The sequence below is a fragment of the Galeopterus variegatus genome, unplaced genomic scaffold, assembly GCF_000696425.1.
Source record: "Galeopterus variegatus unplaced genomic scaffold, G_variegatus-3.0.2 Scaffold257, whole genome shotgun sequence".
Lineage (NCBI taxonomy): Eukaryota > Metazoa > Chordata > Mammalia > Dermoptera > Cynocephalidae > Galeopterus > Galeopterus variegatus.
The window spans coordinates 763,290-789,502 of record NW_007726368.1 but is presented as its reverse complement, the minus strand read 5'-3'; the positions used below and the strand labels follow the sequence as shown (position 1 = coordinate 789,502).

The 26,213-nt window shown below is 41.7% G+C and overlaps 1 protein-coding gene across 3 annotated transcripts in view; it reads left to right on the top strand.

The window, feature by feature from the left end:
- RHOBTB1 (Rho-related BTB domain containing 1) overlaps positions 1–25,356 on the top strand; it is a 105,632-nt gene extending 80,276 nt beyond the window's left edge. For all 3 annotated transcript variants that reach the window (XM_008566628.1, XM_008566629.1, XM_008566630.1), the window contains 7 exons: positions 4,590–4,775; positions 7,328–8,301; positions 9,992–10,110; positions 16,602–16,752; positions 19,616–19,704; positions 22,574–22,679; positions 23,173–25,356. In XM_008566628.1, coding sequence (XP_008564850.1) covers positions 4,590–4,775; positions 7,328–8,301; positions 9,992–10,110; positions 16,602–16,752; positions 19,616–19,704; positions 22,574–22,679; positions 23,173–23,342 — 1,795 coding nt within the window. In that variant the 3' untranslated portion in view covers positions 23,343–25,356. The remainder of the gene's footprint in view (positions 1–4,589; positions 4,776–7,327; positions 8,302–9,991; positions 10,111–16,601; positions 16,753–19,615; positions 19,705–22,573; positions 22,680–23,172) is intronic.
- Positions 25,357–26,213: the final 857 nt, after the last annotated feature.

The following is a 26,213-nucleotide window of genomic DNA, read 5'->3' as shown; positions in this document are numbered from 1 at the left end:
AGAGCCTACCTCAGTTATCAGTAGGGAGAAGGAAGCTTGAAGCCCCAAGATGGAGGGCAGAGACTCCTACTTGAATCTTTGCCAGAGGGGGACTTGTGCACATTGACAAAGAAAAGAAGCCCATTAAAATGTGCCAATAATCTCTACCAATATAAAGGATATGGGAGTCTCATCTAAAGAAAACAAATGGGCACTGGTGACATATAAAGAGGTGGGATCCCACCATAGAACACTTCCAAGCAGAACTCAGGCAAATATAATGGTTAGCTTATTCTTGGTCACCAAGCGTTAGTCCAATAAGAGACCCAACCACAATTGGGCACATTATGGGAGTCTCATCTAAAGAAAACAAATGGGCACTGGTGACATATAAAGAGGTGGGATCCCGCCATAGAACACTTCCAAGCAGAACTCAGGCAAATATAATGGTTAGCTTATTCTTGGTCACCAAGCGTTAGTCCGACAAGAGACCCAACCACAATTGGGCACATCAGAGAAGGGCATTTGGCTGTTCCACTCACCACTCCTCAGCTGGGACAGAAGTGGCAAAGTAGATGGGAGTAGAAAAAGCAAGACAAACTTAGAAGAAAGAGCACTGTTGTGATAAGAAAGAACTTAGAAAATTGATTCCTAATGATAAAAGTTTGATACTGATTGTATACCGTTTTTCAACCACTTCTTCAAAGGAAGAATTTCAGATTGGAGAAATAGCTTAGCTTCTGGTTGTTTCTCTGATCTTTTCCCACTGAGTTTGCTATATTTGACTACTGTAGACATTATAAAGGCAGGCTTGGAGAACATGTGTGGTATTTGCTATTCAAAGCCTAGCTTGGGCCAAGATATGTGGGTAAGATGCACTTTTTTCAGGTTTTTTTCTCTTTAATCCTCCAACAAAGATTGATCCCAACTTTGCATGTACGCCTTCTGTTATCCAGATATCTTTGCCAGTCTTTCACATGCTATGTCTGGCCAGTGTTCTCCTTGAAAGATAACTTAAAAATATGCTTTTTTGTTTGTTTAATATCTGAAGAAAAATTGATACTACTGGGGTTGGCTTTATCAACTCAAGTATTTTGGGATGACTTGGTTTCTCTCTGATTCCCTCCCACTCCCCTGTGAAACTGGAGACCCCCAATTGTTTCAACACATTGGTTTGTTTTGGATGGTTTTTTACTTAACTAATCAAAACATTTCTTCATGGGCATTATTTTGATGTGTTAATACCAAGTGAAACTTTTATGCAAGTATTGATATTTCTCCTTGGGAAGAAGAAATCATATTTTTCCCTGTAAAGTAAACATTCTGTGGGCAAGCAACTAAGACCATGTACCCTTGAGTCCTTTGTAATTCTGGCTCCCTTCAATAAGGCCATTTAGCCTAGTAAAAAAAGTTTTAATAAAAATATATAAAATAATCATTTTAAACTTCTTCCTACCCCTTCTCAATATTCAGGTTCTAGAGTTTATAGACTTGCCTACCCTGTGTTTTGACTCTGCATTTTCAAATTATTGTGCTTTCTATCCAAATAGCTGTAGGACTCAAATCCTATCAGATTCTTTTTACAGCTGAAATAACCCTACTGCCTAATATGTGAGGATGTCCTCGTCATACTCTCATCTCCCAATTATTTTTAAGCTCAGTTTTCAAAGTATAAAACTGTAACAGAGCCATAGAAGTAGAAATGCTAGAACCTGCATTTTATTTTATTTATCTTTTATAGGAATGGCATTTTTAAACGCAAGCTTATGTCAGACATTGAACAGTCTCCACACAGGAATGAATGTTTTGATTAAAAGTTATTTAATATCTCTAGTTCCTTGGAATTCTGCCTAAAGCTGGAGATATTCTTAGCTGCAGGTCTTGTACCTTCTTTGACTAGATAGAAAAATGGCTCAGAATCTAGAGGGAATAAATGGCATTCTCAAAATAGTTCCTTGATTGTATAGGTGTTTATATCACAGAAAATACTGATGTGTTGAGAATTAAGGATCAGAAAAAAATGTTGGTAGGGAAGAATGTATCACAGCAGGATCTTTCTATTGCTCCATTGATTGTCAGAGCCTTTTGGTTAAAATCGGGCTTATGGTACTACCACATTCATGTGGCAGGCCTCAAGAATAGAATTCTGTATAATCTGTATTTAGCGTTCTCTTGCATTTGTACTTAGATCAACAAAGGTTAAATAAAAGACATTTAAGCAAGTTAAAATATGATCTTATTTTTTACTGCTTCCAATGTACAATAATGGAGACAGATTCTCATACCACCTAAATGAATAAAAAAGGAAAAAGAAAAATTTTATTCCAAGATACAAATAGAATTTTGACTCAGTAAGTTATTTTAGCTTCAGAGGTAGTTCTGCTCTCAGTACAATCTCTTTTCTTTAACTGTCATCATTTCGAGGTGAAATATTTACAGCACATTGAATTATTTTTCCAGCTTTCTGTCAGCATTTCATGCATTTAGATATTGATGCGACACAGTTAGAAGCCAGGCCCTCCGGACCTGTACTGCATGATGGCATTGTGCTGCTATCATCACAAGATTCCATTTTTCCAACCCCCAAGGTCCTGTCTGTACTTGTTTACAGGTCATCTAGATAGTAACTAGTATGTGTTCAATGGCATGAGCATTATCACGGTAACCTTGGCAACCAAGCTAGCTCTGATTTTAAAACCTCACATTGCTGTATCATAAAATTGGATAACAGAGTTGACATTTAGTTACATGTCTGTCATATAAATTAAGCTCTGAGAATGATTTCCTTTACAGTCATGTGCCTTAATAAGGAAGTAGTAGGCACCAATTAGAACAATTTTATACATGCACATACTATTCCACATTTTGGCACTGCATATATTTCCTCAATTCTTTCTCTGTGATACTGAACTGCAGATATTGTCATACCGTTCTCACTGAGCAAGAATTCATGGTGGCTTTATTTTATGATCAGGATGAATATTATAGCAGAGCTTCATCAGATACCCGATATAAATAGGATTATGAATAATAAAAAAACTTAGCCAAGTAAAAAAAGGTAAAATTCAAAGCATTCTTGGTTTTACTGGATACTGTTATTTATGCTAATTAGAAGTAATACTGAGCTCAGAATATTCCACTAACTAAATCAGAGTCCCAAAGACAAAACATGCTTCCCTTTCATTTTTATATTTATGTATATTTTTATACATATTATTCCAGGACCCAAGAATCTTTGATATCTTTATTTTTGAGGAGATTCTAAACATGCAGATTAATACATTCATCTACTTCGAGTCCTAGATCCTCTTTTATAATTTGGAAATATTTTAATCTCAAGATTTTCCCTCTGTTTACTGTGGTCTGGTGCAGTTTTTCTTGGATATAAATTTAAAGACTCAACCTCTGAATTACTTTTCATGTAAGCACCCTGCAGTTTTCTGCATTGCAAATGATTATTTTTAGAAATTTTATGGCTGCCTGCATATATATTTGCTTGTCTTCATTGATATGTAGGAGGAAGAGCTCATTAATGATTTAAAAAGAAGATATTTTGATTCATTGACTTGATTCTTCTCATTACATAAACAATAAAGGCAATAAATTAACATCTAATAAAATTGTAAGAGTTTATTTCCGAATTTAGCCGCAAGATCTTCTTGAATCCTTGGGCATAACTTTTCCTATGCTTTATATTCTTCTGCCTTAATGAGGATATATTCTTCATCATTCAGCCTATTTTAACCTTGAACAATGGTTTATAATTCCTATTAAAGATACCTTTAGCAGCTATCCATCAGATACCATAACTGAACAACTGTTTTGCAAGACAGTTCTTTGGCTTCTGTAATGGTAAGTTATTATGTAAAAATAGAAGATTCTATGTCAAAAATAACTATAAAGCAATTTTTCTTTTCTCCCTGTACCTGCTATGTTGTATATAACACTTGAGAAATCTGCTTCCAGTATTTTCTTATCTTATTAGCCATCCATCTAATTCTTGCCTAGTTGTATGATAAATATTTTCTTGCCTTATACCTAGTAAAGAGTCAAAATTCCTGCAAATTCAGGATTTTTCATTTTGGAAACAGATAAGTGGTTGTGCTTTCTACATGTGTGCTTAAGTGGGAAGAAGGGCAGAAATCCCTCTGTATATTTGCTGATTCTGTACAGCAAATACTTGGGACATTTTCAGTAATGTTTAAACTATTTGCTTTATCTCATTGGGTTGAGTCATCACCACCTTTATGTTTAAACTGGCAAAAGGGAGTTTTATTATTTTCTTTCATCTTGAAACTATTTCTTGTGATGAACAGAAATAGTTCAGCATGTTGTGGTTCCAGGACTGTTAAGTTTGGGTAACCATCCCTACAGTAAAATAACTTCATTGGAAACATTTCGATGCGTAAGCATTCTGCAGTGTTGGTGCCGGAATGTGGGGGCTTAGGCTGTTTGCATGACTCCAAGATGTATTTTAATATCTAATCTTTTTTTTTTTAATTGTGACATGATATGGCATTAGATGGGTTGGGGAGTGGAGGAACCATAATGGTAAAAGGAAAACAGAAAGTTAAAATTCAATACAAGCTTCTTTTGTGATTTCCTTTTAGGTCTGATGTTGTGGTCCTCTGTTTTTCGATCGCTAATCCCAGCTCCCTCAATCACGTGAAAACCATGTGGTATCAAGAAATCAAGCACTTTTGTCCTCGCACGCCTGTCATCCTTGTTGGCTGCCAGCTAGATCTCCGCTATGCCGATCTGGATGCTGTTAATCGAGCCAGACGCCCGTTAGCAAGGTAAACCAAGGGACTCAGTGTTGACTGCGCTGGCCAAAATAAAATTTAGAGGTAGCAGGTGTCTCTGTAGTTGTTGGCTGCCAGCTAGATCTCCGCTATGCCGATCTGGATGCTGTTAATCGAGCCAGACGCCCATTAGCAAGGTAAACCAAGGGACTCAGTGTTGACTGCGCTGGCCAAAATAAAATTTAGAGGTAGCAGGTGTCTCTGTAGTTCAGTGTTCTGTTCTTCAGAGGCTCTGGTTAGCCCCTTAATCATGAGGGGATGTGCCCTGACCCCTTCGCACACACTATCTTCTCTTAGGTTGGAACCCACTTTTGTAAAACACTTGTCCAGTATTTGAAGTAAATTCTGTAATTACAAAATGGTGTGTATAAAAGAGCTTTGAAATTTGTAAAGTATCAGACAAAATGTTAGCAACCCATCATAATGTCATTCTTGATATTATGACTATTATAATTAAGTTAATTGACACTCAGAGTAATCAGCCACAGTTCTTGGCCCCGGGGAACATTAGGTTCATACAAATACAGATATGCAAGTGTGTCTCTCATCCTCCTCCTATTCCTCAGTCCAACCTGTGAGAGTATTTTATTCCTAAGATGAATGTCCAGTTTTTAAAAATAATTTGGACCATAATTGAAAAAAAAGCACTGCTTTTTAAATGTCTCTAGTGATTATGTAAAATGTGGTTATCAATTTTGGGGGGAAATAAGAATTTCTAAAACACTGTGCTCCCTCAAATTCCCGTGATAAAAAACAATTGTGTATGTTTTCCATGTTTACATTTTTTGCTGGAGAGCATAGCTTTTAAAAAATTTTTGGTATTAATACCTTCCTTTGATGTTTGCCTGATAGGCTTACTGATAAGATTTTATATGGACACAAACTTTTTAAACTCACAAACCTTCAATTCTTAAATGCATGGACTAGGAACTGACTATTAGGAGCCACATAGAAGGAATGGAGACTTGCAGTGAATGAGAGACTGCCCCTGGCCTCAGGAACTTTTCATGTAAAGGAATAGGTTAGGATAATCAGGACTCACAACCATGGATGCACGGAGAACTGGAGGTGGGTCACAGAGCTACAGTGGACAGTGGTGGGGACAGTCCCTTCTTTAGAGCAGTTCTGAGAAGATTTCATGCAGGAGGTGGTATCTGACCTAAGCCTTGAAGAGTTTCAGTTAGTAAATACCCAGTCAGTCCTAGGAACAAGGAACACAGTGCCTGCCGGAGCAAAATTTGAAGTTAAAACTTCTTCCCCACACTTCCCTTTCACCTTTGCCAACACCCTACAGTTTCTCCATCCAGGTCTTCAAATCCAAATTCTGCCCAGTGTCACCTTTTTTCTCCTAAGACCAGTGCCTGTCATACACATTACCTTTGGTGTTGAAGGCCAAATATTTATTTTTTAAGAGGATCAATTCCTAAGAGTACGTTTTAGAATCAAGTGTGTTTGTGAAGAATGTAACAATAAGTCACATCTTGCCCATGTTCTGGAACCCATCTGTTCCGTTCACGTGGTTATGCCATAACCACAGCACTATACTGCTTATACTGCTTCTAAAGTCTTGTCCTCCCTGGGTTTGATTAGATCATAAAGGGGCCTCGTGTGCCAGCCTAAAAGGTGTGGACTTTATTCTATGGGCCTTGTGGAATCAGAGGAAATTAAGACAGAATTGCCACCAAGTCATGCTTGTATTATGTAAGCACTTTTCTTGCAGCAATGAAGACCGTGGCTAAAATGTGGAGAGTGTAAAGAAAGACCAGTTAAGAGCAAAAGATGATGAGGGTGTGATGAAGGGAATGGTGGAAAAGAGAGAAAGACATGAAAGAGGACTCACAAATCCAGTAAAGGAAACTTAGTGAGCCGCTGGATGTTGATTATTTAACTAGCAGTGGGACAGTCTAAACTCTTAACTGTTTAGCAGAGGTCTCTCAGCAACTTGCAAATGTGACCTTAAGTAAACCCTATAAACTGTCTGCCTGTTTTCTCAGAATATAGAATGAAAATAACACCTCATAGGATTATTGTGAGGCTCGAATGAATATGCCTATGGATGCATTTTAAAGTTATAAAGCAAAATTTAAGCATAAGGTGGTAGTGATGAAGATGATGGTAGTAATGATGATAATAGCTAAATTTATCAGGCATTTACTGGGGACCAAGCACCATGCTAAGCTTATCTCATTTAAACTTTTCGATGGTCCTTTAAGATATAGGTACTTATTATTATTATTACTTATTATTATTATACAGATGGGAAAACCAAGGTTTAAAGAGGTTGAGTAACTTGACCAAGATCAAATATCTAGTAAAAGGCTGATACTTCTCGTACTGTGGTTACTACTGAAAGCCTTTTTTTCTGCAGTCATAACTCCTTTCTATTTGAAAAACTCAAAAGTGGTGTAGATTTTTCAAGAGCTTTAGTAAAAACCCTAATGAGATTTTAAATGTTTAATTCAACTGGATGCTTACATGGGCCCTGGTTACTATTTTTTTTTTCCTAAAATAAGGCTGATTATAATTTTTAAAATATTCTATTTCAGACCCATAAAGAGGGGGGATATTTTGCCCCCAGAAAAAGGCCGAGAGGTTGCAAAGGAGCTTGGCATACCATACTATGAAACAAGTGTATTTGACCAGTTTGGAATCAAGGACGTGTTTGACAACGCGATCCGAGCAGCGCTGATTTCCCGCCGGCACCTGCAGTTCTGGAAATCCCACTTAAAGAAGGTCCAGAAACCTTTGCTTCAGGCACCCTTCCTACCTCCAAAAGCCCCTCCGCCGGTCATCAAAATTCCAGAGTGCCCTAACACGGGGACAAATGAAGCTGCCTGTTTACTGAACAATCCTCTGTGTGCCGACGTCCTGTTTGTCCTTCAGGACCAGGAGCGCATCTTTGCACATCGAATTTACCTCGCTACCTCTTCTTCCAAATTTTATGATCTTTTTTTAATGGAATGTGAAGAATCCCCAAACTGGGGGGAAGGAGCTTGTGAGAAAGAGAAGCAGAGCAGGGATTTCCAGGGGCGGACACTGAGTCTTGACCCAGAGGAGGAAAGGGAAGAAGGCCCTCCAAGGACACCGCAGGCCGATCAGTGGAAGTCCTCAAGCAAGAACCTGTTGGGGACTGTGGGCATGGAAGCCGAGGGCTCGATTCCCGAGACGCAGACTTTGTCAGGCTGGAGCAAGGGGTTTGTTGGCATGCACAAGGAAATGCAAGTCAATCCCATCTCAAAACGCGTGGGCCCCATGACTGTGGTCAGGATGGACTCGTCGGTCCAGCCAGGCCCTTTCCGGACCCTGCTCCAGTTTCTTTATACGGGGCAACTGGATGAGAAGGAAAAGGATCTGGTGGGCCTGGCTCAGATCGCAGAGGTCCTGGAGATGTTTGATTTGAGGATGATGGTAGAAAACATCATGAACAAGGAAGCCTTCATGAACCAGGAGATTACGAAAGCCTTTCACGTCAGGAAGGCCAATCGGATAAAAGAGTGTCTCAGCAAGGGGACGTTCTCAGGTGAGTGGGGTTGTGGCAGAGCCATCAGTACCTCTGGTTGTGTTTTACCAAACGTTAGCCGAACACAAGCAGGGAAAGGATAACCGTTGCTAACATTTGTAAGTGCTTATTTTTTTCCATGTACTTTTCTATGCTACAGGTATTAACATATTTCTCATTCAGACTTACTATTCTCTCAGTTTTGTAGATGGGGAAGCCGAGGGACAGTGAGGTTAGGTAACTTGCCCCTGATCACACAGATAATAATGGTAGAGCCAGGACTTGAACCAACATGGCACCACGCGGCCCCTCAGGGTAGATCAGGTACCCCTAAGCCTGTCTCCAGCCAACTCGATGCTTATGATTTCCCCTGAGGACCCATTCTCTGCCACTTCTATTCTCCACTGACCCTTCAGCACTTACCCTTTACAAAAATCAGTGACCTCAGATCATGAGGCCACGGAAGTCCTTGAGGCAATCTTGGTGGCCCTCTGCATTCCCGAAGGCCCGTCTCATCTGTTTTCATCTGCTCTCTGTTTCTGTCCCCACACTCTTTGGCCCTGCTCCTCCGTAGTGTTCTTGCCCCTCCTTCGTCTTTGAGAATTATGCCCCATGCTGCCCTCAGCGCCCTCCCGTAAGTGCTTGAGCACACTGGTGGCCTGTGTCTATGGTGCTGACCCACGTGTCCTACGTGGGTCACAGGCTCACATTGTCCCATGTGCCTGTACTGTGTTTGTTCTGAAATTGCTGGGTGTGTTTGGGTGTGGCTTTTGTTGTGAAAAGTTAACTTTCTGACTTCTACTTATATGGGTACCTCTATTTCTGTCTTTATCTTTCATAATCTCTGCTGTGGTGCGTGCTATACAATAAGCGGTTACTGAGTCTGTTTATTAATTTTAAAGTTTATGAGTAATAAATATTTACTCCAATCACTGGCCATCGTGGTGCAGTAGCAGTCTTGAAAGTTAATGAAAAGAATCTGTTACAAACCTACAGTAAATTAAAACAATGGACCTTAGGTGAAATTGATCAAATCACCCTCACCTTACTGCAGAGACATAACCAAATACAGGGTGGGAGCCTTGATTGGATTCTGGGGGGGGGTTTTGTTTGGTTTTTTTTTAAGGCTATGAAACACAATTTAGGGATAATTAGAGAAATTTAAATATGAACTAGATAGTGGATGATATTAGGGAATTATTTTTAATTTTCTTAGGTGTGATTGTGGTATGGCCATTGAGGAGAATGTTCTTATTTTTAGAATATGTGTGATAAAGTAGTTAGGAGTGAAGTATCTGCTATCTGTTAAAAAAAAGTCTGCACACAAATAAAAATATATAAAAATACACATACAGTTAAAGCAAACATGGCAAAATGTTAACAATGGATAAGTGAGTGATCGTTGTACTATTCTTTCCACCATTCTATATGTTTGAAATTTTTCATAATAAGGAGGAGGAAAAATGTTCCTCTCTTTTGTATTACTTTCTTGTTCAGAGAATTGGTGTTGTGACCACACGTGGAACTTTAAAGGCTTGCTGCTTAATGCAGGAATTGGGTGTGCCAGAGGTGGGGCTGACATGAAATCAGTAAGTAAAGATATGGAAGAGAGGGCGAGAGAGATGCAGAGGGACAGGCGCGGGTGGAGCGGAGCCTTGGCGACAGCTCTCAGGGAAGCAGGCTCACGGTTGTTTTCTCTGTCCTTTGGCAGATGTGACATTTAAATTGGATGATGGAGCCATCAGTGCCCACAAGCCACTGCTGATCTGTAGCTGCGAGTGGATGGCTGCCATGTTCGGGGGGTCGTTTGTGGAAAGCACCAACAGTGAGGTATGTGCCTTACTAAAAGCCCAGAGGCATCTTTATGAATGAGTGGGTGCGTGTGTATTTATAGAAAGGGCTTAATGCCCCAGATGACATCAATTCTTCAGCCGCCTCCATGAAACAGTTCCCTGGGCAGTGCTTGAGGGTTAGGTCACCCTTTCCTCAATTTGGCAGCTATGAGGAGCTGCTGTTTATCAGTCACTTGTGTGTGTGTGCGCACGCAAGTGCTTCCCACACAGCCCATCCTTTCATCCCCACATCTCCCCTTGCCAACGAAGACATCAGCTGTACCTTTTAGCAAATGTCACCTTGCAAGGTACTATCCAAATCAAGTACAAGAGGGACAGACTGTCTTCCAGAAGCTCAGGAAACTTAAAAGAGTTCCTCAGTCACTTAAGTCCTGGGCTCGGCGCTGCTGCTAACCTGACAGGGAACCTTAAGAAGCCACATCCTGGTGCCTCAGTATCTTCATTTGCCAAATGAGGGATGCACTAGAACATCTTGGAGGTTCCCTTGAGCTACAACACTCCCCAAGACTCTACCCAGACCTCTCCACCATAGTGAGGGGACATTCAGGTTGCTTAATGTGAGGAAACAGTAATGGAGCCAGTGGTTACTCCTGTGAACATGCTTCTCGAAGTACTTAGGTCTAGTGCAAGCAGCTGGGTCACCTGTCAGCCGCTAGGCCTATCTCCAAAGAAAGGATGTCCTTACAGCAGAGCAAGCAGTATCTCAGAGACCCTATGTCTTTATCTTCTTACAAACTCTGTTGGAAAAGAAAAAAAGAATTCTATTGAAGCACTACTAACTTTAGGAGTGAGCAAGCATTTTTGTTGAGTTTTGCAAGTATTTTTTAACATCTTTTTTTCAGAAAACATGGGGACACCCCGTCAAGTTTATTGTCCTAAGAGGCTTGTTTTGCTTATCTCAGCATCTCTCCAAACTTTTAAAAGAAATACAGAAAACAATAGCTCTCTTTTCAAAAGGGGCACTCCCACAAGAAATCTAAGCACCCCCGTGGTGACCCAGGAGCCTGGATTTGCATCCCCAAGTAGGGAAACAGAATCCTAGAATCACAAGCCTGGCATGGCTGGGGCTGAGAAGGTCACTAGGCCACCCTCCTGCTTCCAGAACAAACTGTAGCTGCTCCTAAACCAACCCCCAGCAAAGGCTGTCTGCTGTTTGGGGAAAAGACATTAGAATTATCCCGATGACCTCTGCTGGTGTCTAACAGCCTTTATAAATCAGGAGGTTCACTAATCAAAGTCTCTCCTGTACGGCCAAAGGCATTTTGGAGCGTTGTTACTGAGACTACTGCAGCATAGTGGAAGCCTCACAGTTAAGGGGCTGTGGGGCTCAACTCACAACCCCTTCACTTTCAAGTTGTGTGGCCTTGGGCAAGTGACTTAACCTTTCTGAGCTCCAGTGCCGCCATCTGGAAAACACAATAATAACCCATAGTGTGCTTGTAAGGTGTAAGAGTCAATACTTGCAAAGCACCTCGCAAGCATTAAATAAATGGTAGCTGCCACTAGTCTCATTTTGCTGTTGTTGGTGGTGATGCCATTCTTTCCCTTTTACTTCCAAGAAGAATGTGGGGTAGTCACTGATTAATAAAACCTCATCCAATTGGCATGTTACCCACTTCAGTAATCTCCAGAGGTAAAGAGCTCGGAGGCTTGCTCCCCTTACTTTTCCAGCTCACTTAAATGCCCGCTGATCGTGCAGCAGAGGGCCTGCTATAACTGAGCAGGGAGAAGTTGATCAAGGTCAGGAATCCAGGCAGAAAGGGACACTGTCAGAGCTGACCTCCCGAATGCTAATCCCCTTGATCCCTTCCCAGAATGGAGCGTAATCGTCTCCAGATTAAAATGTGCAGTCGAGGTGACCAAAACAAAAACTTGGCAGTGAATGGGAACGCACATGTATATATGGTTGTTTAATAGTCTCTCCTGGAGGCGGTCACCTGTTTCAGCCGCCTGGAAAGACTAGATCACTCACCACGTAGAACTGTAGCTGAGACTAACAGGCACGTATAGATTCAGCCCAGCTCAAAAGACAGAGACTATAGAACCAAGCAACCAAAGGTCTGTGTCAAAATTCTTTTAGCCAATATATTAAGAATGCCACGGGGCCGGCCCGGTGGCACACTGGAGAGTGTGCCGCTTGGGAGCATGGCGGCGCTCCCACCGAGGGTTCGGATCCCATGTGGAGACTGGTTCCCGCTCACTGGCTGAGCGCGGCGCGGGTGCAACACCGAGGGTTGCGATCCCGTTGCCGGTCCCCGGTACGGGCACGACACCGAGGGTTGCAATCCCGTTACCGGTCAGTAAAAAAGACAAAAAGGAAAAAAAGAATGCCACGAACTGTTGATATTTCCACCCTTGCCTGCCCCTTCTCTTTATTTCCAGTGTAGACTGTAATGTAAGAGTTATGAACTGTAGTCTCAGCTTGACCTTGGGCAAGCAACCAACCCTCTCTAAACCTGTTTCCTCATCTATAAAATGGGGATAACAAAAGAACTTTCTTCAAAGGGCAGATAAGGCATGAGAATTTGGTGCCTAGAACATACGTGTACTCAACAAATGTTAGTGACTATTATCCTGGAGTATTCTTATTGAATTCTTTCCATGACAGATGGGTAAAAAGTTCTTGTCCCCTGACAGCTCTAAGTTAAAAAGCCCCCAGTTCCCTTTCTAAACTAGGAAAGTATGATACAGGTGGTTATAGGAGTAGGGAAGAGCACTCAGGTGAACACTCCATAAATGCTCTATGATTGACTTAGATGTGTATTCACATGTGGGATTTGGCCTTTCTAGGCCACCTTTTATTGTCTTGTGAAAATCTGAAATTCTAACTTCCCCTACGAAAATCAGCCGATTTTTTTTTTTTTTTTTTTTTTTTTGGCATTAATAGAATTCACATCCATATCTGGAAAAGAATAAAATATGCTTATTAAAATTACTTTAACTTTTTTGTCATTTAATATTCAAGAAGACACTGTATTTTACTTATATTTTTCCTCATTACTTTAAATGTAGCAGTAAGCATAATTCTCTCCCCAGAGGCACTCAGCAAGTGGTTCATTATAAATGCATGCCTGGGTTGTAGTAAGCAATGCTCTGGATCTAGAATACTTTTTCATTCTCTATGAGACCATCTCTAATTATAAGCCTAATAGTCTGAGCTAATCTTCCCAATTAAAATTTTAAACCAACTGAACTAAATATGGACATTGTTTAGGGTGGCATTATATTCTCTTTCATTACTTTTTTTTTTTTAAGCTACATCTAGCAGGTAGGATGCAAAATTTTTTATTCCATTTCTTGTGTAGCTTTATTTGTATTATTTTTTAAAGTGCTACAAAAAGGTCTGTCTGTTGTTAAACTGTTAATCATAAATGTCGAAATCACAGAAAAAGGCTTTCAAAAAAAATTAGCCATAGGAAAAAAAATACATGTTCTGAAAGTATTTTCAGTTTATTATCATTTGATGGTTACTTCTAGGGGTCTCTAACATTATTTGCCCCCCAAAAAATTCATTTTGAAAATGATTAATATCATATTAAGCAAAAAGGAAACAGCAGGTCATGGGTGATTACAAATGTCAGAACACTCTGGGGACACTGGGAATTTTGGGTCAGGGCGCTCACTGGAATCTGGTATCTCCTTCTGCCAGAAATAACTTTTTTATATTTAGGATGTCCATTTTGCCATTTGTATTTCTAACAGGACTTTTTTTCTTTAAGCAATGATTTAGAATACATTCTTTACCAAAAACTGCTAACATTAATCTGAATATTTTCAAAGCCCAGAGCCACAGTGAAAAAGAAAAAATTTTAGATAGCATCCATTCCAAATTCCTCCCATAAAAATATGAGGAAATTAAGGGTAGGAGAGGTTGAGTGATTTATCAAAGGTCACACAGCATTTTAGTGACATATCCCTGGGGTTGCCCCAGACTTTTGCTCTGTCCCCAAAGGCATTGTTTTCAGAAGCAGCAGATATCCCCATCTCTGAGCGAGTAGGTGTTTGTAGGAAGCTCTGGGATTTCTTATATTAACAATTACTAACATCTTATAGCACTTAGCACTTTGTAAAATGTGGATACTTTCACTATCAAAATGGTTCAAATTTTAAAGTTTTGCAACTTAATTAACCTTCAGTTATCTAGAAAATTGTACTAATCCAAACATTATTCTAGAGAAATGAAATGTCATCATGTGTTCATACACACAGAAACAAGTTTGTGTGTGTATCTATAAATAAATTCATTATCTAAGACAAATGCATGTGTATATAAATGTCTATGTATATAAGCATACACACAAGTATAACTGGTGTCAGACTCACTTGAATAGCAGTTATTTGTATGTAGATACAGCTGGTTGAAGGGAGGAATACCAGTCCAACATCTGTATGCTGCAGATGACCCAGCATGTACAATGGCTTCTTTATTTTAAAATAATAATATTGTTAATAGTTTCTACTCATCGAGTTCTATCTATTGTAGAGGTAACTCTAGAAACTTGAAATGATCACGCTTATCACATCATTTATGTTAATGATCTATGCAGCTTATTTATGGAATCATAATTGTTGTTTTCACTGACGAGGTCTAAAAGCGGGGGAGGGTAAGTTTCTTAATATTTTCTAGAAGTTTTTCTGGGCCTTCCCTATGATACATTAAGGGACAGCTCTGCCTATCTGAAAGGATGTTGTTTCTTCTCTGAGGTGTCTGTTGGCTGCACAGGAGAATAACATAGAAGGTTTCTATAGCTTAAACAATTCTTAAACAATTTCATAATATGCATTTTCCATGAACTTTTTGAAGAACCCTCATATGATATATAGATATAATCATGTATGTATATGTAATCATATATAATATATAGATATGTATCTTTATATGCATCTTTATATGCATTTATATTTATATAGAGATTTATTAAGTACATGAACCAAGAAGTTCATAACTGTTCATCCTTTTGAATGAGAAATCTAGTTCTTAAAAACCGTTAGTGAAGGGCCGGCCCGGTGGCGCACTGGATAAGTGCGCCACTTGGGAAGCACGGCGGCGCTCCCGCCCGAGGGTTCGGATCCCACATACAGACCAGTTCCCGCTCACTGGCTGAGCGAGGCGCGGGAGCAACACCGAGGGTTGCGATCCCGTTGCCGGTCCCCGGTCCAGTACGGGGGCGACACTGAGGGTTGCGATCGTTGCCGGACACGGAAAAAGACAAAAGACAAAAGACAAAAAAAAAAACCCGTTACTGAAATATGGTGCCTTATTGTTCTGTAACCCAAACCTTTGCTTCCTTGCCATTAAGGGTTTCCAGTAGTGCACAGCAATTCTGAACATAGACTTTAGAATTATACTACCTGGGTTTAAATCCCAATCTCTACTAACTATCTCTGTGACCTTGGACACAAGACTTAACTCCCTGAACCTCAATTTCCTTGTCTCTAAAATGGCAAAAATAATAGTCTCTTCCTCCTAGGGCAGATATAAGGATCAAACTAGATAGTGCTGTGGAAAGCTTAGCACAATGCCTGGTGAATAGAAGGTCTTCAATTAAGGTTAGTTATTATAATCATCAATATTACCATAGTAAACACAATCTAGCCATTCTGTACTACTCTGGGGCCTGTCTCATGGGTTAAAGACTGAAAATAAAGAGTAGCTGCTATACAGCATACATCCCCATTGATCCATGCCCATTTGTCTGGAACTCTGCCTCCCAGGCAGGCCCTGACTCTCCAGTAAACTCTAGCATGCATGTGTACACACAACAACTACAGGTACTCAGGAAGGAGAGGGCGAGTCCTACAGGGGACAGTTCACCATACCCAACCAACTACTCCCCCACGTGTCCCAGGCAAGGACTCCTTTGGATTCTCTGCTTCTACCAGTACCTGATAACATTTCAGTGGTTCCGAATCCATGTGGTTGTAGGAAAAACACAATAAAGCGTATATATCGTGCTAGCATATACTGACAGAATGTCGAAATCAAGCCAGTCACTGTGGCAGCGAGGGTGGTTGCTCATCCTCTATTTTGACATCTTAGAGAGCTGGGCTCTGCCACATGTCCACAACAGTGTGTCTGCAGCTCCACTCCCCTCCCTCCAACACTTGTCACGTTGCTAGGAGATTTCTTTTTCCACAATAGAGTATTATACGGTGCTTGGCAAATAGGGCCCCTAATGTCATCATACATTTACAGCCCATTTGTCTGATTTATAAGTCCAAATAGCCATTTAAAAATTCCAAATCAGGCTTTGTCAGGCAACTCCACTCGTTTGTCATCTACAGATCAAAACTGTTACGTTTAAAGCCATAAATACTGAATGACTTCTATGCACAATCTCAAAGCAGGTGTCCGAGACTCGCCAATATCAAGTCACACAGTTGGGATATCTATAAGCAGCACAGCCTGAAAATGTGCTCACTCCCTGCTTTCTTCAGCAGAATTTAGCTTTTCATATAATATTTCAGGTATGTCTCCCGAACATAAACAAGATGTCAATGCAAGCGGTATTGGATTATCTCTATAACAAGCAGTTGTCACCTAACTTGGACCTGGACCCACTGGAATTAATTGCCTTGGCAAACAGATTTTGCCTGCCACACTTGGTTGCACTTGCAGGTAAGGCTGATGACTCAAGGCCATGCAGTGTCTGACTGTTATATTTATCAAAATCACATTTAAACAAAAATAATATTTCCAGGGAATAAAAATATTTTTTTATCACCCAAAATAGGACTGTCTCATGCAGGGTGATATGAATTGATCAAATGTATCAGACAGCCCAATTCTATTCCACAAATATTTCTTAGCACCTACTTTGCAGCAGGTCCCGTTAGGTGAGGCAAATGTAAAGATTGGTAAGGTATGACCTCTACCCTTGACGCACATGCTCTATGCTAGCTGAATCATTTGTGGGCTATGGAATTTGAAATTAAACTATTCTGTCTGCATTATCCCCCTAATGTGTACACAGATACTGTCTTTAAGAAAAAGGCAGTAGATGCAGAGGTTAAGAACAAAGACCACAGAGCCAGACTGCCAGGTTCAATTCCTGGCTCTGCCATTTACTGGCTGGGTGACTTTGCCCTTTATTTGACTGTAGCTGTGTGTCTAAGCATTCTCTCTCTTTAAAATGGAGATATTCTACCATAGAGTTGTTATGAAGATTAAATGAGTTAAAATATATAAAGTCCTTAGAACAGTGTCTGGCACATAGTAAGCATTATATAAGTGGTTTTCTTAAAGCTATTTTAGAAAATGTTCTGACATTGTCAGGTTCATTTTGGGAGACAGAGAAGAAGGGAGACTTGGCTTAACTTCAGAAAATCTTATGTATCATTTCTTGGTAAGCTGAAGCAGGTCTACATAGGAAATGTGCATTTAAATATCTTTTTCTTGAATTTAAACCTTCAGCTTTATTCACCAGAGGTGTCAATTCACAATCTGGGTGTTTATCACTATATTTAGTTGATTCCTGTTGACCAGGAAAGCAGAGACGGTGCCTGTCTTGTTCGTGGGCCAGTCCCCTGCATGTAAAAAAGTGTCTGAGCATATTAAGTTCTCAATAAATATGTGTTGAATAATCCAGTGAATGAAGATGAACATATGAACAAACCAACCAGTCCTATCTGCCCTCAACTTTTTGGCATTGTGTTTGGAAAAAAGATTTTTCATGCTCCAGGTTGCTGCTACACACAACTTGCCAGAGATCAACGTATTCTCTTCCCCCGATTTCTTCCCCCATTGGATAGAAAGAGTTGATACATCACTATCAGATTTTTTTTTAAAACTGTTTTTAACCCAATATACCTGAAGTTACAGATCCAAATGAATGTACTACTTTTTAAATACTAACTCTAGGCAGCTTCAGTGGGCAAGCCCTTTTTTTTTGGCCTCCAGAAATATGAGTTCCAATCCATTTAACTAAACTATCCACAGGTTTTACAAGTATTTGTCCCTTGAGGATAAATTCAATCTTTTTGAAATGGGCAAAAGTAATTTGGAGCCTAATCTGTCAAACAGGGTATGTGATCAGTCTCAGAGAAAGGCCATTTTTGCTTAAATATTAAGTCTGGCAATGAAAACATAGGATTTATTTATCCATAAAAGTTTTTCTTTTTTTAACTGACCCAAAGAAAGCTTCTTGTGTGACATCCAGACTTCCGCATACGTTTAGTTTTATTAAATGTTGTTATTGATGTTATGATTATTAAATGTACATAAGATGGTTCCTTTAATCATTTATAGTATCTGGTGGATACTGTCTAGTATACAGTATTTAGAACTTGGTGTTTAAAAGTGAGTTTCTGGCGTGAAAATGCTTTATGAGCCAGTGTTAAATGGATATTAAGAAATGTTGCAGTTATCTAAACTTAAAGAGCCTGGATGACTTCTCCAGGAAATTTAGTTCCAAATAGTTCTGTGTCTGTCAATCTGACTGAGGAAGGTGGTGCCAGAGATACCATTCAATTCCAGATGCCTTATTGTCCAGACATAGACATACCAACTAACAAGTATGCAGAGCCGGAGCAGAGGGTAGGCTTGATTTGGACACTCTCCTGCATTAGGAGAACATACGCAACCCTAGAGAGGACATAGGCATCAAAGAGCTAGAAATGCTGGGCCAAGGCATACCCACATATGTCAATCCCAGAAGCAGGTGACAGCCCAGACAGAGGAAAGAGATGGTTAGCTCAGTACCAGAACCACAATTTAAATTCAATTTAGAAGCCTTGCACACAGCTCCCAAGCAGAAACGCCTCTCCCAACTGGGTTTTTGTTACTTTTGGCTGAAGGTCTCCCCAGACTTTGTAATCAAAGAGGTTGCACAATATGTCATCCATTCGTAGCTATTGAGACAGACATGTGCATTCGCCTTTTTAATGTCCCCCACAGACTTATTCCTCTGTCATGCAGTCTCTCCACTGTCAGGGGTTATTGAGAATTGGACCGATATGAGTGGGGAAACTGTCAAACAGGAATGTGTCTAGAGGATTCTAGGGAGGTGCTAGACTGTCTAGAGCTACACTGTCCAGTAGAACTTACTGCAATGAGGAAAACCTTTTATACATTTGGACAAATCATTGTCCAATACAGTGGCCATATGTGGCTGTTGAGTACTTCATGTGGCTAGTGTGACTGAGGAACTGAACTTTTAATTTCATTTAATTTTAATTAATTTAAGTTAAAATAGTCTCCTGTGGCCAGTGGTTACCATCCTGGACAGGACAGTGCTAGTATGTCTGGCTATCTCAGAAGCCCGAGCAAGAGTCCCCAGAGATGTCAGTACGATGGCTGGAGACCAGAACTCTGCGTACTGAAAGGCACACATCAGAATGGACCCTGTGTCCAGTTCAGATGGCTGTCCAGAGCTGTGTCCTATATTTCCTCCTTTCTTACGTAGTCCCAGAGCACCCTGCCAGGCAAGATGTCTGGCGTGCAGGGCATGGTTTCACGTCCTCCTGCCCCTCTCTTTCCTCAGAGCAGCACGCTGTGCAGGAGCTGACCAAGGCCGCTGTGAGTGGTGTGGGCATCGATGGGGAAGTGCTGTCCTATCTGGAATTGGCCCAGGTTTGTAACAGTTTGCTTTTCACCTTTTCAGTGTGTTCAACCAGTTCATTTAATGCTGATGAAACATTCCACTGTTGCATCTGTCTAAATAAAGATGTCACCACTGAGTCACAGAGGCCCCCCGTGTACACTGAGATCTGAGAGTTTTACATTTCATGCACCATTCAGCTTGCTGGGCATCGTTTGAAAAACCAAGGACCCCATGCCCACACCAGTCCCACTGTCCCCTAAGGCACCGACTTCGCACATGGAAGAACCACTTGGGACATGATGAGGGGTGGGGCAGGTCTCTCTCCTTTGAATTCTTGGACACGTATTTGGCCAAGAGTAGACAGTTTCTAGAATTCCATGAAGCCTATAATGGCCCCTGTTAACAAATATCTCACTGCAGCTCCCCTGGAGTTTTCTAAAATTAGTATTTTTTCATATTGATATGGTAATTCCATAATCCCAATACACTCTTGCAGTCTTCTCCCAGAGAAGGACCAAGATTCGGTTTCAGTTTTATAACTGACGAACCTCCTCAAGGCACAAAGCCGAACTCTGCCTCAGTTTCTTCATTCAAAGAAATGGGGATGGTAATTCACACCCTACCAGCCTTACACATTATTGTGAGAATCACGTAGTAGAGGGCGTTCAGGAGCGAGCCCTGGAGAGCAGAAGCCCTCTCACGACGCAAGGCACACACGTAGAATGTCCAGCCCTGGCACAGACTGATTCATGAGGAGTTACCACTCGGAGAGAACTGAGAGGAAACTCCTCAGTCTTTTCTTCAGCCTGTTGGGTTTGGCTCTCTTTGTTCCCTGTGTCAATTAGGGCCATGGCTTACTAAGTCCTAGGCCAGGCCGTTTAAATCAGTATTTCCTAATCAAGGGAGAGGAGGTGGCAGACAGCAGGTGTTGCCCAGACCATGCCAACTGTGGCCAGAGGAGATGGCGCAGGCTCAGAAAGGAGGGAGGTGGACTGGCCTTCCCAGCAGCCTGTTCATTCCCACTTCACGTGTAACAGATGTGTGTTATTTTCTCCCCAAGTACGGGCACCACCCTAGGCAGAGGACGTGTACATACAAGCAGGAGATTAGATTCTCTGCTCTCGGGGCAGTCGGAGGCAAGGGAGAGAAAGAAACGGACACAAATACAAATTATGAAAATCCAGTGAGGAAAACAGTCTAATAGCGGGTACAGTAAAAAACTGAGAACAGACTCTACTGCAGTAGAATCTGCAAGTCCCCATCAAAACTGGCGGTCCACACTTGGAATCTGGCGTCTTTTGAAACAGGCCTGGGGGACAGTTTATGACTTGAGCTCTCTCTATGAGTGTTCCTCCTAGAGAAAACTGAAATGACCCAGAATTTCATGCAGGGCCAGTTCACTTGAGGTAATGATTTGCAGTTGTGTCTGTTTGTTTGCTCTGTGTTCCCCCCTCTCTCACCCACCCCTCTCCCCCCTACACACACACCCTGCAAGGAAATAATACAATTACTGCCAAGCCCTGACAAGCTGCGGTAGCAAGAGTTTAACATGGGCTGTCCCACGTCTAAGCTCGTTCATCAGACCCTAACCCAGTGTTGTGCTGGTGATTTCACAGTCAGCTTGGGGGCAGTGGGACCCTGATCTGTTGCATTTTCCAGTTTCCATGGTGTAAGTACTCCCACTGTGGCCGATTATAACAACATGAAGTCACTGATGTCAGAGTAGGGAAGAAATGCACACACTGGCTCTCTTTGGTGGTACAAGCCAACCCGGCACACCACTGCTCCAATCTTAAGTTCAGAGAGAAACCTAACGTCAAGAGAAGTTGGAAGCACAGCTAAAACTGTCTCTGATGTGAGGGGTTGTGATTTGCAGAGAGTCTCTTGAGTGGGTTTCTGAGGATTTTGGCTTTTCTGTTGGCCTTTGCAGTGGATACAGGCCACAGGGGAACCATGCTGAAGGTTCCAGGCTTTCACCTGACCAAAGAAACACCAGTAGCAACAGACAACAGAACAGATGTCTAAGGACAGGGACAGAAAGAGTAAGGGGTGGGGGCAGTCCTGCCAGGTCTGGGGAGGGGATGGGGAGTTGACTGTCGATTTTTGAGCATCATTTCTTTTCCTGTTACAACTACCTCAGCTGTGACCTCCCTTTTCTGAGCACCTGCTCAGAAAGAAGGGTGGCATTTGGATCCCCCCTCCCCTGCCCATACCAAGCACCTGCTCTTCTTACATAACCAAAGGACAGGTGTAAGGACAATCACACATTCCGCAGTCTCCTCTTTCAGATCTTTGGCCCCAGCAAGCTGAGCTCTGACATGCGACATGGAATATTATTCCATTGCCAAGGCTTCCTTAAACAGAGATGACATTGCAGCTTTCTGCTCCTGGCTGGTGTCTTCCAGAGGCTGCGGTTGCTTATCACTTAGGGCCAAGTGGGGCAGAGGGCAAGGCATATTTTAAACTCCTGATCTGGTACAGTGATTACTTTTGGTGCACCTATGATGGGAGGGTAAGAAATGGGTGTGCCCCCCCATTATACTTGGTGGGTATCTGAGCCGTGGCCAAAGTCAAAGCACTTAGGTCAAAACAAGAGGTGAACTGAATTGGTTATATGGGCCCTTTATTTCTTTTCACCCTTACAATGGCTTCCAGTTTCTTTGTGGCCCCACTTTAGAAACTCGAGTCTGGGGCCGGCCCGGTGGCACACTAGAGAGTCTGTGGTGGCGCTCCCGCCGAGGGTTCGGATCCCATGTGGAGACCGGTTCCCGCTCACTGGCTGAGTGCGGTGCGGACGCAACACCGAGGGTTGCGATCCCGTTGCCGGTCAGTAAAAAAAGACAAAAAGGAAAAAAAAAGAAACTCGAGTCTGACCCCCTTTTGGTCACTTTTCTGCAGTTTCACAATGCCCACCAGCTGGCCGCCTGGTGTCTGCACCACATCTGCACCAACTACAACAGCGTGTGTTCCAAGTTCCGCAAGGAAATCAAATCCAAGTCTGCAGGTGAGACTGTGCTGTTCCCCGTCCATGCAGCTCTCCTCACCTCTGACCAAAGCGCTTCCCTTCCGTTTCCCTGGGAAGGAGCAGGGTCACCTCATGGCGGTCAGATATTCATGTGACATGACATGGAATGCAGGCTGGGAATTCTTGTTGGAGAGCTTCATGCTTGAGGGATGTGGGTGGGCTAGGGCTCAGGGTGCCCTGCTGCAGAGCATGCTGCAAGTGCTGGCTTCCCCTTTCCAAGGGAGGTGCCCTTAGGAGCTAGCTTACACTCTGCGATCAAGCAGCCCTGGGTCCAGGTTCTCAGTGCCCAGCTACACGACTTTAGGGAAGAGATTCTACCTCTCAAAACTTTAGTGTTGCAAAGTTAGCCTGCACATGTTCCTAATCAGAGTCCCTGCTGCATCAGGCTGTTGAGAGGATATATGGCAAGCACAAGCACACAGGAATAGTTAATGAACAGCAGGTCTTACCATCAGCATTTTCCCTTCACCAGACAACCAGGAATACTTTGAGCGGCACCGCTGGCCCCCCGTGTGGTACCTGAAGGAGGAAGACCACTACCAGCGTGTGAAAAGGGAGCGAGAGAAGGAAGACATGGCACTAAATAAACATCACTCACGACGGAAGTGGTGCTTCTGGAATTCATCTCCCGCGGTCGCCTGAGGAGGGAGAGAAAAAGAAATCAGTAATCTGATACACCACTTTTCACAGCACTACTGTAAAATTAGTCCTCTTCTTAGAGATACGGTGTAGTTCAGGTTCCAGGCACTGACCTTCCTCCACTTCTGTGCATTTCTCTTTGCTAGGATCGAAGCACAAGCTCACCGGCAGCGAGCCCGACACAAAGGGAAGCCAGTCTCGCTGCCTTCCTTCCACTGATAGTGTAGTTTTTGTTAGGAGGCTTAATAAACTTTAGTCCGTTATTTTGTTTCTTTTTATACAAAGAAAAAAAAATCCAGCTTTCATGTTTCAGATTCCAAATTGGAAAATATTTTTATATGGTCTCTTGTATTTTGTTGAAATGAAAAATACTATGTATTACTTTATTTTACAGGCCATAAACTGACCCTGAAGTCGCCCTGTGATTCTCTTCACCCACCTGACCACTGGGCTTTATTATGTAATTACAGGGTTATCCTTTTGTTGTGAAGTAAGGGATTGGACTGAAATCTCCCAAAGTGCAACTTGGAGAGTGTTTAATCTTTGTTCTGCTGAATAACATCGGTATAATTACCAAGGCAACTCGAAGAATGTGTATTTACAATATTTGCCGTGTAAGTGCTAGTAATTATATGTGCCATGTAAAATATAGTGATATCAAATATTCTGTTGTTTCAAATGTCTAGACTCAAGAGGATAATCTTTATAATCATTAGAAGGGCTTATTAAATCCCAGCATTATCCAGGGCAAACTCACTGGTGGACCTGAATATATAAGATACCATTAGAGCATTGGTGTTTGGATTGCTCAGTATTCCTTGATCTTGCCATGCTTCTGCATGCAGATTCTCCATTGACTTGAACTGAGATGGCAAGGAAAAAGGTCCCCAGACTCTGTCCCGCCATCTGCAGGCTTGTAACATCTCACCACCAGAAACAGGCTTCCTCAGGTCTCTCACCTGTGGCCAACTTCACTTTGTAAGACACGTATTTTTAACTCTTCCCAGGGAAAATTCATGTCGCTGCAGAAGTAGGCTACGGCAGACCACCCACGCCTGCTGAAATTCAGCAGGGCCTGTGAAAGCACAAAGCTGGAGGCTGGGTCCCTGCATTCTCCAACACAGAAAGGAATCTAAATTCCAAAAGTGCAGGAAATGGTGCTATTGTGAGTTAGTTCTGACTTTCGTCATTCTGAGTTTTCAGTGTTAAAGTAGAAAGTGTAGAGCAGGGGAGCTGTTGAGAGGCAGTCAGTCATTGCTTGTCTGTAATGAAAATGTTACAGTGCGTGCACACACACACACACACACACACACACACACACACACACACACAGCATCTTAAGGCCACAGCTCCATACCTGCCATGAGATGTCGTGTGGCAGGGATTGGGACTCATTCTGTTGGGATGCTAAGGGCTGTTGGTTTTGTTTTTATTTTTTTCTAGCTTTTCAGAAGATGGGAAAGACAGGTGAGTTCAAACCCCAATACTGACAGCCTTTTATGCATTCGAAAGCATCTCTAGATTACAGATGGGCGTTTATTACTGGCAGTGTAAAGACATGAGATACAAGAACTTGGAGAGTCCCCGAAATGCATCACCCTCTCGTGACGAATGAAGGGGCAATAGAGTAGGGATGGTTATAAATACGTCTACCTTAATTTTTTTTCTGTAGGGTTGTAAATCATTAATGGAAGGAGGAAGGAGATAGAATGAGAGGATAAATGTCAAGACTCAGGAAGAATTGGCATGTATCCCATCATAAAATGGTAGAGGTTGAGTTTTCAATGAGTAGTCGGAGTTGAATTTATACAACCAAAGCTCCCATTTGATTGTAATCTTGCCAAAATGTAATGGACATATAAATGAACTTGGGATATAAGCAATAATATCCACTAGTGTTATCAGCTACTGTAACCAAGTGGCTGGTTCATTTGGTTGATGCTGATTATGGCCTTTAACCATTGTGGTTTGTGTTTTTTATTTCACAAAAAGCCAATAAAATTGTTTAGCTACAAAATGCCTCCAGTTTTATTTTAAGGACTGCTATATCATGTGTGCAGTTTAATAGCTTTTTGAAAACTATCAGAACTTGAAAGGTGCTGGGTCATGGGGGCTTGTGTGTGCTCCAGTGACAAAGCAGTTTGAATGATTGTCATCTTTGCTTTTAGTGTGGTCAGCAGAGATTCCAATGCCGTGATGTAAGTAAGGTATCTTGCTCTTTTCTTGGCTAATACAGTTATGTCACTAGAGACGGTACAGACTTGGAGGGGAGGGGAGAAGAAATAACATCTCTATCCTAATGGATTTATCATAATCTGGATTTGGAAAACTCTGCCAGCAATTAAGTGAATGGTCTGAATTGGCAGGCTCATGTTCTTCAGAAGCAAATCCGAGAAAGCACTTAGGAAAATCTGAAAACAATTTCTGGACTTCTAGGTAGAGTAATGTTTACCCAAGCTCAGAGAGAAGGGTCTCGAGTGAGATCTCACAGGGGAACTTTTGTGAGTGGCAAGTTCCCTGTAACTCCAAGGGAAGGAGTTGACCACTATAAGAAATAGCTATAAAAAGAAAACAATGAGATTTCCAACACATTCCCATGTTTTTGAAGGTGGGTGGTCCCAATCATGGCACCTTTTACATGAAGCATACCAGGGGAGTTTTACCTTTAGAAAGTTGTGGTCTGAGTTATTCCTAGGGTAATTGCTTGGCAAATCATCAGGAATTTCAACACCCCTATTTTGGCATTTTGGGAACCACAAATCCTACTGGTCTACAGGGAACTCAAATATTTTCATTATGGACACTCAAAAGCAAAAATCCAATGTTTCTAAGCATTTATTTTACACTTGCTTCCATTGTGTGGTACATCAGTCG